The 14,456-nt window shown below is 29.6% G+C and overlaps 1 protein-coding gene across 2 annotated transcripts in view; it reads left to right on the top strand.

Moving 5' to 3' along the window:
* The window catches only part of LOC107442485 (partitioning defective 3 homolog), a 106,657-nt gene that overhangs the window by 64,955 nt on the left and 27,246 nt on the right, over positions 1–14,456 (top strand). For both annotated transcript variants that reach the window (XM_043047714.3, XM_043047713.3), the window contains exons 2-5: positions 9,641–9,745; positions 10,837–11,026; positions 12,265–12,410; positions 14,180–14,302. In XM_043047714.3, the coding sequence (XP_042903648.2) occupies positions 9,641–9,745; positions 10,837–11,026; positions 12,265–12,410; positions 14,180–14,302 (564 nt within the window). The remainder of the gene's footprint in view (positions 1–9,640; positions 9,746–10,836; positions 11,027–12,264; positions 12,411–14,179; positions 14,303–14,456) is intronic.

The following is a 14,456-nucleotide window of genomic DNA, read 5'->3' as shown; positions in this document are numbered from 1 at the left end:
GAAATATAAGCAATACTCCTTAAGCGGGCGGGGCTACCCAACTCTCCCCTGCATAAGTTAGGTTTAATTTACTATTTTCATGTTAAATTTATGTGCAGTAAAAATCATGATTTTATGATTACATTCAATATTTTGTTAGGAAATACCGGGAAGCAAACACGATTTTTTAAAAAAATATTTTTTTAAATCTTGTGTTTAGTTTAATTTTAATAATTCGAAGCTTTAATTTTAATATTTCGAAGCTAACTCGAGAGGGCCATAAATTTGTAATCTTATGATTATATTCGCTCTTTTGTAAGCGTATGTGTAGAATTATTCTCTTAAAAAAGTTACGATTAATTTTATTATTTTCGATTTAAATTTTTGCGTGTAGCAATATTATGTTATGATTATAATTCTTTGATTATTTGTTTAATTTAATTATATATGTTTGGGATAAAAAGTCGTTTATTAATACGCTTTTTTTTTCGTTGACTCTGAATTATTTGCGTGATAATACCCGCGTTTGCATTATGAAGATGCTGTTCTCTGCAATGTATGCTTTTAACATCTTATGAGGTCTTAACTTATTTCGTATGAATTAGGGATGTTTTAATACACTACATTTGATCTTCCATTTTTTTCTTCCAGAAACAGTTATCTATATTCACACAATTCTCGTGACCCGGACTCTTTAAGACTTTTTTATAATAGATATACAATAAAAGTTACATTGGATGACCTTTACTCTAATAGCACTTAACTGAGGGAAAAAAAAAAAAAAAAGGCTTGCCCATTTTACTATACGAAAGTGTATAAGACTAGAAAAAAAAAACTCATTGTTTTAGAATTTAAAACTGTGTTCTAGTTTATCGTAATTGTGAAGCTTTTAAGAAAATTTACTCTTATCTAAAGGCTCTAAATTTTACGTGCATATATCCTATTACTGGTTTTGACTCTATTTTTCACGAAAAAAATAAAAACACTGCTTTAACTTTTAATAGTGACTTAAGATATAAAAGTACAGAGGTTATCAGTTTTTGATTTTTCAATAAAAGTCCAAATGTTTAGTTTTTATCATGGTAACTAATAACTTTTCATACAATTATTCCTGTTGATTTTTGTTTTTATATAATCTATACAAATATTAATGTTATCAAATATTTTAATTTATAATGATATTTGGGAAATTCAAGAAATTATTTACTCTATAGGTCACCGATGGTTAAAATTTATCAACATGCAACGTTGTTTTGTCTATTGCCGAATGGTCATAATGCTGCATTTTGTAGAAAAACTGTCTTTATTTTTTTTAAAAGAAAAAGTGATAGAGCATTTGGGCTTGGACGCAGTGAATATTTTCGATTATTAGCTACCATTTCTGTTTAAGGAAAATCGAAATAAAATGTTTTCAGATCGATATAAAGATATCGATAATTTATTAATTTATGTTGCATAATGAAACAAAGTGTAAGCATCGACACTTATGGGGTAAAATTTTATTGAAAAGATAGAGAAAACATCAACGATATCCTCTCCTGACACACAGAAGATGAAGAATTTCTCAGATTAAAATTCTTACGCTCTTAAGGTTTGTTCTAAAAACTCATAAAATGATCAAATATGTTTATAATATCACCACAAAATACTCTTAAATGAGAATTAACTTTACGTCTTAAGATATTAAAAATTATTTTCTTTGAAGGAAGGAGAGGGGGATTAATTGCGTCTTTTATTTTATTAAAAAAAAAAATTAAGTAAATAAAATACAAAAATTACGAGTGAACATGACAAATTAGTTGCTGCCAGCTTTACTAATTCTTTCAATAGACTACCTGACTTTGTTTTCTTTTTCTAGCTTCTCTTTGTCTCATGGAGATTATTTATTATTATATTTTGTATTGTTTTGAGAATTCTTTAAAAAATTGGGAGAGTTTTTTTTTATAAACGAAATTCTCTAATAAAATTAATGTTTTACTCAGTTAATTCCTTGCTTGAGTATTCAAATAAATGCTTCTAAATAGTGAAGGAAGCCTCTTTTAAAATAATTGGTCTAAAACTTTTTCTTTTTATAAATATTCTGAAATTCTTTTTACGAATTCCTTATTTTTAATTCGTTAAAAAAATATGTTATAACTATTATTATTTAAGATTATAAATACATATTGAGATTCTGAATAGTTGTATGCGTAAAATAGTTCTTGTATTTTATTGAATATAAATGTTCTAAAATATCTAGAGTATAGCACATTTTAGATGTTCCGCAATAATTAACGTGAAGTTTATGATTCATTAAATCTATTTGATTTTAATCCTTTGCATATTGGCTTTGTTTTTGCTTTACATGAAAAATCTACTTTTCTCTCCTTTACATAAAAAATTATGCAAGTTAAAAAAATTCCTTTAATGTTTCTAATTTACATGAACAGGGGTCTGTTTAGAAGAAATTTGGGTCCGTTAATGGACCCTTCACAAAATATCTTTTCATAAAAACGGACCCTTCACAAAATATTTTAACTTAAAAACGGACCCTTCACAAAATGATTTTTTCTTTTAATCGGACCCTTCACAAATTTGTTTATCTTCATTATTATTTTGTTAATCGAATAAACCCTTCCCAGGGCAGAAAACAAGAAAGATGGATGTAAACGAATTAAGTTTTGTTTTCGGCAGACGATTCTTCCATTATTCGTCCGAAATTAATATTCTGCGTTCAGCAGTATAGGCTAAATACCAAATATTTGTATGTTGCATCTCTAATTTAGAAGCAGCAATTGTTGTTTATTTTTTAAAATTTAATTTTTTTAATTATAATTTTGCAGTGTTGAGCGTAATCTTGTATGTCTTTACAATTTAAAAAATCCTTGAAAAAGTTTTTTTTGTGCAATAACGGACCCTATTTGCACAAATTCATAAAAACGGACCCTGGTTGAAAGAATGTAAGTAATTTTTTCACAATTTCACGAAAAACGGACCTTTCACAAAATGTCTGGACAGACCCCTGATGAAAAATCTACTTGATTTTTTTCCTTTTCATGATGAGAAACTCTTTGATTTCAGTGTTACAGTTTTATTTATTTTGATTTGATAATATCGAGATCAATGAATCTTCCCAATTAAGTTACCATTACTATGGAAGAAAATGCAGGCCAAGGCTCTTTTTAATTAATTTTTCCGAAGGTCTAAATTCTGTTTTTCGAAAAATGAAATATTTACTTATGTAGTTTTTGCCACATCCACCCAAATTTTCAAGGATACTTCTAAAAAGTGCTCTTCGCTGATTTCCCACGCATTTCGCTTATTTACCCAAGTCATTCAGATCAAATACTTGGCCCGCGGGCCTGATGTGGACCGTCGATAATCGTAAGTTTACGATGAATTTGATAAAAATAATTTTTATTTAATTACTTCACTCTTATTCCTCATACTGCTGATCTCATCTATTTAATAAAATTATGCAAATTAAATATCAGCACGTATAATATCAACAAATACATTTTTATATTAAACTACCAGCTTGAGGCTACCAGTGAACTCTAACTCGACACCATTACAGCGTAAACGGCAGTGGTTTGGAGCGAGTGGAATCCAAGCTCCAATGGATTTTGGAGTGGAATCCAAGTCTCGTTAAGAGCTGTACTTGAAGTAGCGGATTTGTAACAGTTTGTTCTGTCACTGCAGTGCTAACTGCAACTCGAATTTTTGATGAAGACACAGTATGGTGCCCCACAGTCATACGCCGTACACGGCGATCTTCCCACTGACTAGTGCCTCGTGGCAGCCCAGAACCCGGTCTTCTTGAAGTAGTACCTTCCCTTGCCATGTAGTACCTTCCTACATCATGCACCATCATGCACAATGTAGTGAGCCATGGTGGCTCAGGGATTGAGCGTTCGCCTTCCGATGCGGTAAACCGGGTTTGAATCCCAGTGATGGGTGGTCGATATGAATTCCGCACCCGGATCGCACCGACCACAGTGCTAAAGGCTACGGAGTTGAATATTAGTAGCCGTAAACTTAAAATCTGGGTCTGCTGCTCAACGATGGTTATAAAATAAAATAAAATAAAATCATGCACAATTCAGAGCATCATGCACAGAACAGAGTTCGAATCCTAACGATGACTGGTCAATTCGAATTCCGCGGGTTTGCAAAGACCACAGTGCTGATATAGAATATCCTCAGTGGTAGACGGATCATGGGTTAGAGTCCCCTTTCCATCAGACTAACAGTGGGAGGTTTTCGTGGTTCTCCTCTCCATGTTACGCAAATTCGGGATAGTTTCATTATTAAGTGCTCTGCGGTAGCAAATTTCTCTCAATACTTGATCCAGGAGTTCCTTGTCTTCTGGATTGGGTTCAAAATTACAACGCAACGGAGTTGAACATTTGTAGTCGTAAATCCAAAATTGGATCCGCTGTTCAACAACAATTATAAAAAAAAATCATGCAATTCCTTCTCCCCAGTCTTTCTATAATATCGCGGAAAGAAAATCCTCCTTTTCGCAGCTTTATTACACGACCACGTTCAAAGTGATTGAGCTGCAGTGAACTGTTGATAATGACTTCGTCTTCTTAAAGGCATTTGAGTAACCGCAACTCACTATGTCAAAATTTAATGAAAAAAAAAAAAAGAAAAAACGCTAACCAACTGTAGAACACGTATTTAAAGACATGGTCACAATGGCGCTACTAACGCCAAACTACGCTCCAAGCGCGAAATTTGAATAGACATCATCTTTTATTTGTATTAACAAGCCTACCAAATTTACTCCTTGGTGTTGGGATTTTTTTTCTTCCCGTCACTGTATAAAAACAAAACTTAAGTACGTTTGAAATATATTTTTTCACTGGAAATAATTTTTTAGCTGAAAATCTATCATTTTATCAAAATGTTAATTGTTTATTTGGCATATCGTAAGTAAGTTGACGAAAGTACCTAGTCTCGCATTTTCTAAATATATGATTATTTAGCATTTGTGCGTACAATAGATTTTTTGAATAACTAATATACATTTCCAAATCAAAAAGAAAAAAAAAATTCTATAATTTTGAGCTTCCGTTTGATAGTTTGTTGATAATTATTTATTTAATCTATGAGGAAATTGGCTTTCACAGATTGCTAACTGTATGTCGTAACTTTTTAACTACGTTAGATACGGAGATTCCTTTAAAAAAGTACTCGTTTAAACTCACATTGTGTATTAAAATATGATAATTGAAGAGCTTTGTGCTAGAAGATACAAAGAGGCATCCTGAAAAAGTGCCATTTTTTGGGGTTAAAAACAGTTTATGGCCAACTGTGTGTATTTTTTATTTTATAATTTATAACCGTCGTTGAACAGCCGATGCCGGGTTTACGACTATAATGATCAACTTCGTAGCCTTGTTATTTTGAACCCAATCCAGAAGACAAGGGAACTCCCTTATCAAGTAGGAGAAATTTGCCTTCGTGGACGATTTTTGATGCGACTCGCATTTTCGCTGCATGGAGAGGGAGATCACGAGAACCTCCCACGGTTAGTCTGACGGCAAGGGAACTCTAACCCATGATCCTCCATAATTCACGTCAGCACTGTGGTTGGGGCAGCAAGCCGGATGCGGAATTCGTATCGACCAACCGTGGCGGGAATTCGAACCCGGCTCCCTCATTGGAAGGCGAACGCTCTATCCCTCTATCCTCTGAGCCAGTGTTTCCCAAAGTGTGGTACGCGTACCCCCAGGGGTACGGGAACAGTTTAGAGGGGGTACGCGTTCTTATGCGAAATAACTTGCAACAAACGAAAATTTTAAAATATTTTATTTAAAAACAAAGCTAGCCATGAAAATTTATGATTACGTATTTTTCTATTGGCTATTTTTTGCAGAGTTAACAGTTAACTATTAGTGGTGTCAACGGCTAGTTATGATTTTTAACTTTTGTGCAATTTTCTTATAGCAAAAAATGGATTCATTTTTTTATTAGGGGTACGCAGCGTTTCGAAAAATTTAGAAAGGGTACACAAAAGTCATAAGTTTGGGAAACACTGCTCTGAGCCATCACGGGTCAGCTGTATGTATAGCAAACATTTGTTTGCTTTTTTTTCGGCCAGGCGAGTGAGACATTATTTTTTATTAACAGCCTTCCGCTGTTTAAAAATTTCTAAAACGATTTTTGAATTTGCAAAAATATCTCATAGAATATTCTTTCATAAAGCTTTCCAATTAGGCATTTCAGTAAAAAAAAACTTAAAATATTAAATTTAGAATGCCATGTCTAATAACATCGAAATGAATTCATGATTTAAGAATTAAATGCCTCTCTGCGTGACAATAACTCATAATTTCACCAATATTTTAATATAACAAGCTTTTAAAAACTACTTAAATCTTTCATTGGTGCATTAGCATACTAAAAAAAAACAAACTTCCCTAGTTTTTTTTAGCTTATAAATATACCTATACATATAAAAATACATCAAACTCAACAATAGAAACGCTTTCCATAAATAGAAACTCGCGAAATTTTTCATTAATAATTTCGTGACTACAAATAAGTATTCCTTTTTTATAACACTACTTCTTATGTAGATTTGCGAATTTCATCCGTTTGACGACAGTATTGTTTTTATTGTGAATGGTAGATTTAATTTCGCATTTTTATTTTTTTATATTTGGCAGGGATGTAAACGACCCCTTTTAATGTTCTATTTCTCACCGAAAGCAGTTTTTAGTTATAGTCCTTTTTTTTTTTACAGGGAAATAATATTGGCTAATTACACACAAGTCGGTCTTAAATAGATTTCATCTCTATTGTTTTGCAATGCATCGTGCCATTAGCATATGTTATGTCCCGAGGCGAGTCTGTGTAATAATGAAGACAACGATAGGAAAATCCATCAAGTTATTAAATAACTTTTTTCAATAATATACTTTCTATCATGCTCCAATTAAATAAGAGCATAATCTCAAACCGTTCGATGTGTTTTGTTTGACTTTTAATAACCGCTCAATGAATTTGGCGTGTTTTTATCCTCGTATAAAGAATAATTAGAGAGAATATTACTGTAAAAGTTATTCTGATTTTAATAATTTTTTTTTTTTTTTTTAACAAAACCATTGCAATTTTAGAGTTTTTTTAAAAATTATTATAAAATTAGAGCAGTGATCGCGTTAAGTGCGTTGAAATAAGCAATAAAGATTCATTTATAAGGGAAAAGTAAATGTATCGTAAAATATTTCCCTAAGGCTTCACCATTTTACCTGTTATGGTAATTTCTGGCATCTAAATGATTCGATATTATCAATATTTTCCCACTCTACATAAAGCTTTTATTATCAACTTTGTAAAATGCTAGTTTTTAATATAAATTTTCTAGCAGATAGGGGAATAAAACTCAGTATTGTTTTCCCATGAAGCTAGTTTTTAACAAGATGAAGAAATAAGTGTTCATATTTTAAAAGTACGGAGTGTTTGCTTTTAACTTCAAATGCTTTAATTCAAGGTTTTTATTAAATTCCAAATGCTATAAGATTCTAAGATTATTTTCATACTAGTGATGTTTTGTAACAAAAGCTTATAGATCAAATTTTGGTTTTATGCTTTAAACCCCTACATTTCACTCAATGTGATTGCATGTTATAAAGAATATTCAAGACTAACCCTTCTTTAAATAAACCTCATTTCAAATGATATTTTGTTTTAAGTTCAAATTATTTTTCTTAATTTTATTTTAGAAATCTTTAACACCTTTAATGCAGAATTTTTATTAAACATATTTTTCATACTTTTTTCATTATTTTGTATTAATTTAGATCAAAATAAATGAAAAAAATTATGTTAAGCATTTTAATAAGTTATCGTTATGAAATCAGTGCTAAATTTGCACGTATTAGCAGTTATTTTGATCTAAGAGAATGAGTTATTCAGCATTGAAATTTTTTTAATTTCCAAATCAATTATTGATTATTATGTTGTGTGGAATGTTGTTATGTATGGAAAAAAAATTTTAACTTATGTTTTTTTTTTTTGGATTTAGAATTTTAGTGCAAATATAATTCCGATAATCTAAAAGATTTTTTTTATTAACTATTAAGACTAATTTTTATAATTAAAGAATACCAAACAAAATATATTTCTGTTCGTAATTAGAGCATCAAAAAGATATATATAAAAGGGACACCGGTGTTCCATTTGCGTCAAAGGTTTAAGTTATGTCTTATTGTGTACTTCTTAGCTTTATGTATTGAGAAGAGAAAATAATTACAGAAATTTGGAGAAAAAGAAACATCATCCTTTCCAAATCTTCAACATTATCAATGCGCTTATTCCTATCATCTTCTTTGAAGCCTGTGGTTTTAAACTATAATTGTTAAATGGCGTGCAGAAATCTCGGTCCTGGTTAAGACGTTGTAGCATAGATTTTCAGATTTTGAACGATGTATTTTCGCCACACCCGCTATTATGGTCATTTTCGGTTGATATTTAATAACACATTCTTATCTGATCATTTATTTTGAATTTTGGGCGTTGAAGAGATTATAGTAAGGAAATAATATCAGGGCTTATGCAATAACTCAATTTCCTTTTAGTAATCAGAACTTTTTTTTTCCCCTTCAATATTTTAGGATGCATTTGGATTCCATTTTAAGAACCTCAAAAATATGCTTCCAAATGAAAATAAATAAATAAAATATTTCAAAGAGTTACTGATTTTATTTATTTTTTATTTTTTTAATTTTTTTTTTACATCGCATAATAGCGTTTTCGATTACTTGTGAAAATACTGTATGCTGGTTAAATATTTTTACACTTTATGCTTTCCCCAAATATTTTGAGTTTTAATGTTATAAAATATATTAGAGGAATAAATTCATAATATTTCTCTTAGATAAATTGCTCATATTTGATCATATAACCGTTCATAAATGCCATTAAAAAATGTTAAAATAAAATTTGTTTTATGATCGATAAATGTTTTTAAATTGCTTGTATGTGTTTATATAATAACGCGCGAGCCAGGTGGTAAAGAGGGGGGGGATAAGGATAAGTGTGACATCATTTCTGATCGGCTTCAAACAAAAGCAACTCAAATTTAATAATTATTTAAGGTTTTCAAATAAAATTTATTCCTGCTGGGAGTTTCTCATTCTGTTGAGTAACTTGTGAAAATGTTTTTTTGATGTAAATTTTTAAATTTAAAGATCTTCTCTAAAAATCAAATAATTTTAGGAAAATTTCAAAATGGATCTAAATTTTAAAATTTTGCATATTCTTTTTTGCTGAAATAAATGTTCTATTGTTAAAAAAGTAAATGAGACATATTTTTAAATTATATTTTTTGAACTTTAAAGGTAATGAATTTTAATAACTTTAATTATATAGCATTTCATTAATTAGTAAAAAATATATTTTTTATTATACATATAAACATAGTAGAAATTTTCAGGCAGCGGTGCTATATTCTGATTCTTTACTGCTTGTATTCTTTTTTGTTAATTTTATTAGTGATTTTTTTTGGTGGACTCAAACAAATTTTTATCTCTAATTTTGTGAAAATTTACATTTTGCACTATTTCAAAATCTGATTAGTATTAATTAAGTTATTGTAAATGTTTTGTTATTGACTTGTATGCTTACTTATTCAAATAATTTCTAATATGTTATTATTTTTCTCTTGCAGCCAGCTGATTCTTGGGTAACAATACACAATTTGAAGCTTCTTAGTGATGGTGGTATATTAGATCCAGATGATAAATTGAATGATGTTGCCGACGACAGAGAACAGGCAAGTGTTTATTAATCTTAAGAGTGTTTAATGGATGAAAGTATAATTTTTTTATTTATTCATTGGATTAATTTGAAAATATTATTCGAAACCCACATTTAGACGATTATCTTTGAGTGGGGAATGTCGAAAATCTATTTATTTCTTTCATTGTTTAATATCAAAATGTGACATTGAAAGCATATATTCCTGAACATCACAGAATGAAATGACACTGTGCACAGGGAATGTACCCAATCATCAGGCAGAATTTCTTCTTTTTTCAGAAAAGTCATAAAGTTATGACAATAAAGCCTGCAAATTAAATGCGTGAGTTTCGGTCATGTTTTCTCATTATAGTTTGACCCTCTGATCATTCTCACAGAGAGAGAGAGAGAGAGAGAGAGTATGACCAAGGGGTAAGCATCTAAATTTTGGCACTCCTGTTAACCGACCCTTTTTAGAAATGAAACCTTTTTTTTTAATACAACTATAAGTCAGTCAAACTTTTCAATAAACACCGTGTAGTCTCTTAGCTGTTTCATTTTCCATGTAAATATTTGCTTCAGTTTTTGTCGTCTGGAAAAAAACTTCAACTGATTCCATGTGTTATGAGTTTGTGTGTTTAAAAAAAGTGGTGTTCTGATGTTATGTGAAGCAATTACAAGTCACAATTGTAAACAATGAGAACCCACAAAAATAGTGTTCCAATTATTAGGGGAAAAAGTGAAATCTGCCTCATGCTAATCTAATAATGTTTGATAGTTTTGTATTTTCCATCCCTTTTAGGGGCTATATTCAAAAGCAATATGTATTAAAAAACTAAATAAAAAAAAATTTTTTTTTGGCATTGTTAAAAAAAACAATGTTAAAAGTTTGGTATACAATTTTTTACATCATTTTAAGGTATATAATTTTTATTGTAAACTACAAAGTTTGATCGAAATCGGTTGAATAATTCAATCTTTCATTTCTCTGGACTATTCGACCGATTTCGTTCACATTTCGTATTTTACCATATAAAATTATATTTTTAAAAAGGATAATAATTGTTTTAATAATTGTTTTTATAAAAGCTTAGTTCTCATATTTTCAAATCAATTTTACTTTAGATTACTGCAGTTTATGATGAAGAATTATCATCATACTTAATGCATAATGGAGGTGATGGCACTAGTGCTAGTTCAATAGGAACTGAGAGTCCTGACATTTTTCAAAATGGGGACATTTTATCTGCCCCTCTTATCAAATCCTCTTATGTTGGTTCAGATGCTGAAGTGAAAGAAGAAAAAATAGTCGGAGGTAAATTTGTTCAAAAAATTATATCACTCTTTATATTTTATTGATACTTGTGAATGTTTCATAAATCCCCAATATTTTAAAAACTAATTTTTAAGAAATGGAAATAACAATGTATGAATTGCTGAGACTAGAAAATTTATTCTCCTCAAGATTTAATTTTATTAATTAAGTTTGTCAACAGATGGTGCTGCTAATTAAGAAAACTATAAAATAATGTTTTCTGTTACATATCAGACCATTTCAACTTAAAATATATGCACTGGTGTTTTTGACTGCATCATGTTTCTGCAAATGATGGTTGGATAAAAAATCTTCTGTTTATGACTCTTTAATATTGATTCTTGTTTATATTAGGTAGTTTCCTAGCAGAATGCAGCAAACCTTAAATCTGTATTCTATGTAAATCTTCTACTAGTTTTCTTTCATTTATTTTCTAAATCACACATTTTAGGGACATCTGGACATTACTTATTAGTTACATAGTGCTTATTATCATTTTGCCATTCATGACATTTTGTTAATTTTTTCCTTTTTAGTTTGAGTAAGCATGGATTGTTTGAAAATCTCTGAAAAGAAATTTTTTTTTAACGTAACCGAGAAACTAGGTTCTTCTATGAACTGAGTTTGCGACAGATAATGAGTCTTAAATTATACAGCACAGAAGAAAGGTTACGAAAGGAGGACTTTTTTTCTACATTAAAGAAGTGCATTTTAGGAAGTAAAACAATCATAAAAAGATGTTACTCATTCAAAGTCCTTCTCTTACAAGATATTTTATTTTCATATCAATATAAAATAAAATATGACAATAATGAGCTATTTAGAAATTTAAATTCTTAAAAGCAAAATAACTAGTATATGATGGGTATAAACACACAGTAGATTTTCTGCAAAATCTCAAAAGCCTTAAGAATGTTTTTTTTTCATCATTTATCATACATAATGTAGTTAAAGTTGGTATAATCTTTCTTGAAATTTGAACGAAAATAAAATGTTAGAATATAGGAATTGTGATACAGTGACAAATTCTTAATTTCAATTCTAATGATTGAACAAGAATAAAGCATCAACAAAATATGCTGCATAATAAAGATAAGTACTTTAAGTGGTCAACTCTATAGCAGTTGTCATGTAAAAATATTGTCTTTTAAGTCAGCGATTACATTTCTTTACAATAATATCTTAGTTATTTTATAATAATTTTTTTTATTTAAAGCCTAAAAATATGTACATTTCAGGTCTTCTTCCTCTTCATGTACGAAGAGGTAGTGAGCCTGCACTGAATAGACTTTCCCCATCTCTGCTGCCAAATATAGAAAATTGTAAAAGATGGTCTGCTGCTGTATTAGCTAGTGATGATTGTTTAAGGAATTTAAATAGTGAGGTAATTATTTTTCACATTTTAAAAAAATATATTTTGCTTTATACACTCCATATTTTAAGTATTATTTATTATGAAAGCTCAGATTTTATGGAGAGAAAACATTTGTCTTTTAATTTTAGCGAATTTATTATTAAAAGTTTTTATTTTTTTATACATGTGCAGGGGTCTGTCCAGGCCGAATTTACTACCGTTTAGCGGTACCTTCACAAATTCAACTTTAGGAAAAACGGTAGTTTCACTAATTCAATTTTAGGAAAAACGGTAGTTTCACAAAATACTTTTTCTTAAAATTTTATTTTTGTATCCCTTAAGAAACGATAAATCCATATTTTTGTGTTGATATTTTAATATGATTTTTAATTTTTCACAAATTATGTCCTAAGGTTTCACGAAATAGGTACCTCTCAAAAAACCTGGACAGACCCCTGATGTGTAATTGTAAATTGTAAGTCCTCTTTTGTATGTAAATTGTACAAATTTTTATTAGCAGGTTTAAACATGTATATGTAGTTTAAGTCAACAATTATTTTTTAATTATAAAGGCGCAAATGAATAAATACATTACAGAAGTTTCTTTCCACAGATTTAGAATGCTTTTCACATTAAGTACTTGTTTTGACATTTGTGTTCAGTTCTATTAAAATAAAATAAAAAGCTTTTCCTTCTCTCTCTTTTTTTTCTGTGTAATCATGTCATTCTGTGTCACTTTTAGGTAGATTATAAGGTAATGTCAATCCTTAGTCTTGAATTTCAAAAATCAAAAATATTTTAATAATGTGAATATTGAATCTGCTATTCTTTATATGTAACTCTACTTATTTTCCATCATTTGTAGAGAACCAACAAATTAGTATATGTAAGGCAATAATTGAAAGCAATTCTTATAATTCTTCGATTTATGTTAAAAAAAAATATATTTCTTAACATTTTGCCATACTTTTGTGTAGTTCATTGCATTTGCTTTTGTTTTAATATGAGGACATTTTAAAATTTGTAAGCTAACTTGTTTCTAAATCACAAACTCCAAATTTTTGGTGTGCAACTTCAGCACAAACCCGCAAACAAAATACTGTCAATTCCGTTAAATAAAATGTATCTGAACTAACTGCTAGCTTGAAAAATAATGTATATTTATTATATTATATTAAATAATACTAAAAATGACATATTAAGTTACACTAATTAATAATTTGGTCTGTGGTTGCTGAATGGTAAAGGCTCTAAACTAACATTTTGAAGCACAGTGATACAATCTCAAGTTGCAGATGTAAGTTTCTCTAGGGTACCACTTTGTGTGGGAAGTGAAGGTGGTCAGTGTGCAATGGTGACAATATTACCATCATGCCATTGGTCACAAAATTACGGAGCCTCAATCTTTGTGACCCCCTTGGCCTGCTATAGACTGCTATGATAATGCATTTATGAATTGTCATCTAACTATTACAAATTTTCATTTACCTGCAGTTGATCTGCAAGGAATGAAGTTCAGATAATCAAGAATACCAACAAGTTTTATTACAAAAAGGCTAAGCTTTTTTCTAACTCAGTATGTCCTCTTTCAGTTCATGCACCGTTAAGCCTCTAATTATTAGCTTTACCCCATCACAATTGTCTCAGGTTGAGTTATATCAGCCCAAATTATCTTGGGTTAAGTTAAGAGTTGTTGTCAGATTAAATTGAAACATTCTTCTAACTTAACTTTATCCATGTATGTCTTTTAATAGAAATATATTTCATTAGTTATTAATATTTTTGTTTTTGTTTTGAAGGGTGAAGAGCAATCTGAAGATGACATACCACCTGGAGAAAGAGAGGATGGAAGTGGGGAAGAGAAATCTTTTTCTTATCAACAGTATTTGAATTCTTGGAATCAAGAACTAAATTTCAATAAGGTATAAATCAAATCAAGACATTTGGAATTCATATTCAAGAAATAATTATTCCATCATGAAAATTTTATTGTCTTATTACTAACTATTTGGTTTCTATAAATATAATGTTTGTGATGATTTTTTGATTCTTGGTATCAAGAACTAAATTTTAGAT

The sequence above is a fragment of the Parasteatoda tepidariorum genome, chromosome 2, assembly GCF_982258835.1.
Source record: "Parasteatoda tepidariorum strain Cologne lab strain chromosome 2, Ptep-v5.0, whole genome shotgun sequence".
Taxonomy (NCBI): domain Eukaryota; kingdom Metazoa; phylum Arthropoda; class Arachnida; order Araneae; family Theridiidae; genus Parasteatoda; species Parasteatoda tepidariorum.
Note: the sequence above shows the minus strand (reverse complement) of the source record. Positions and strands in the feature narration are given on the sequence as shown.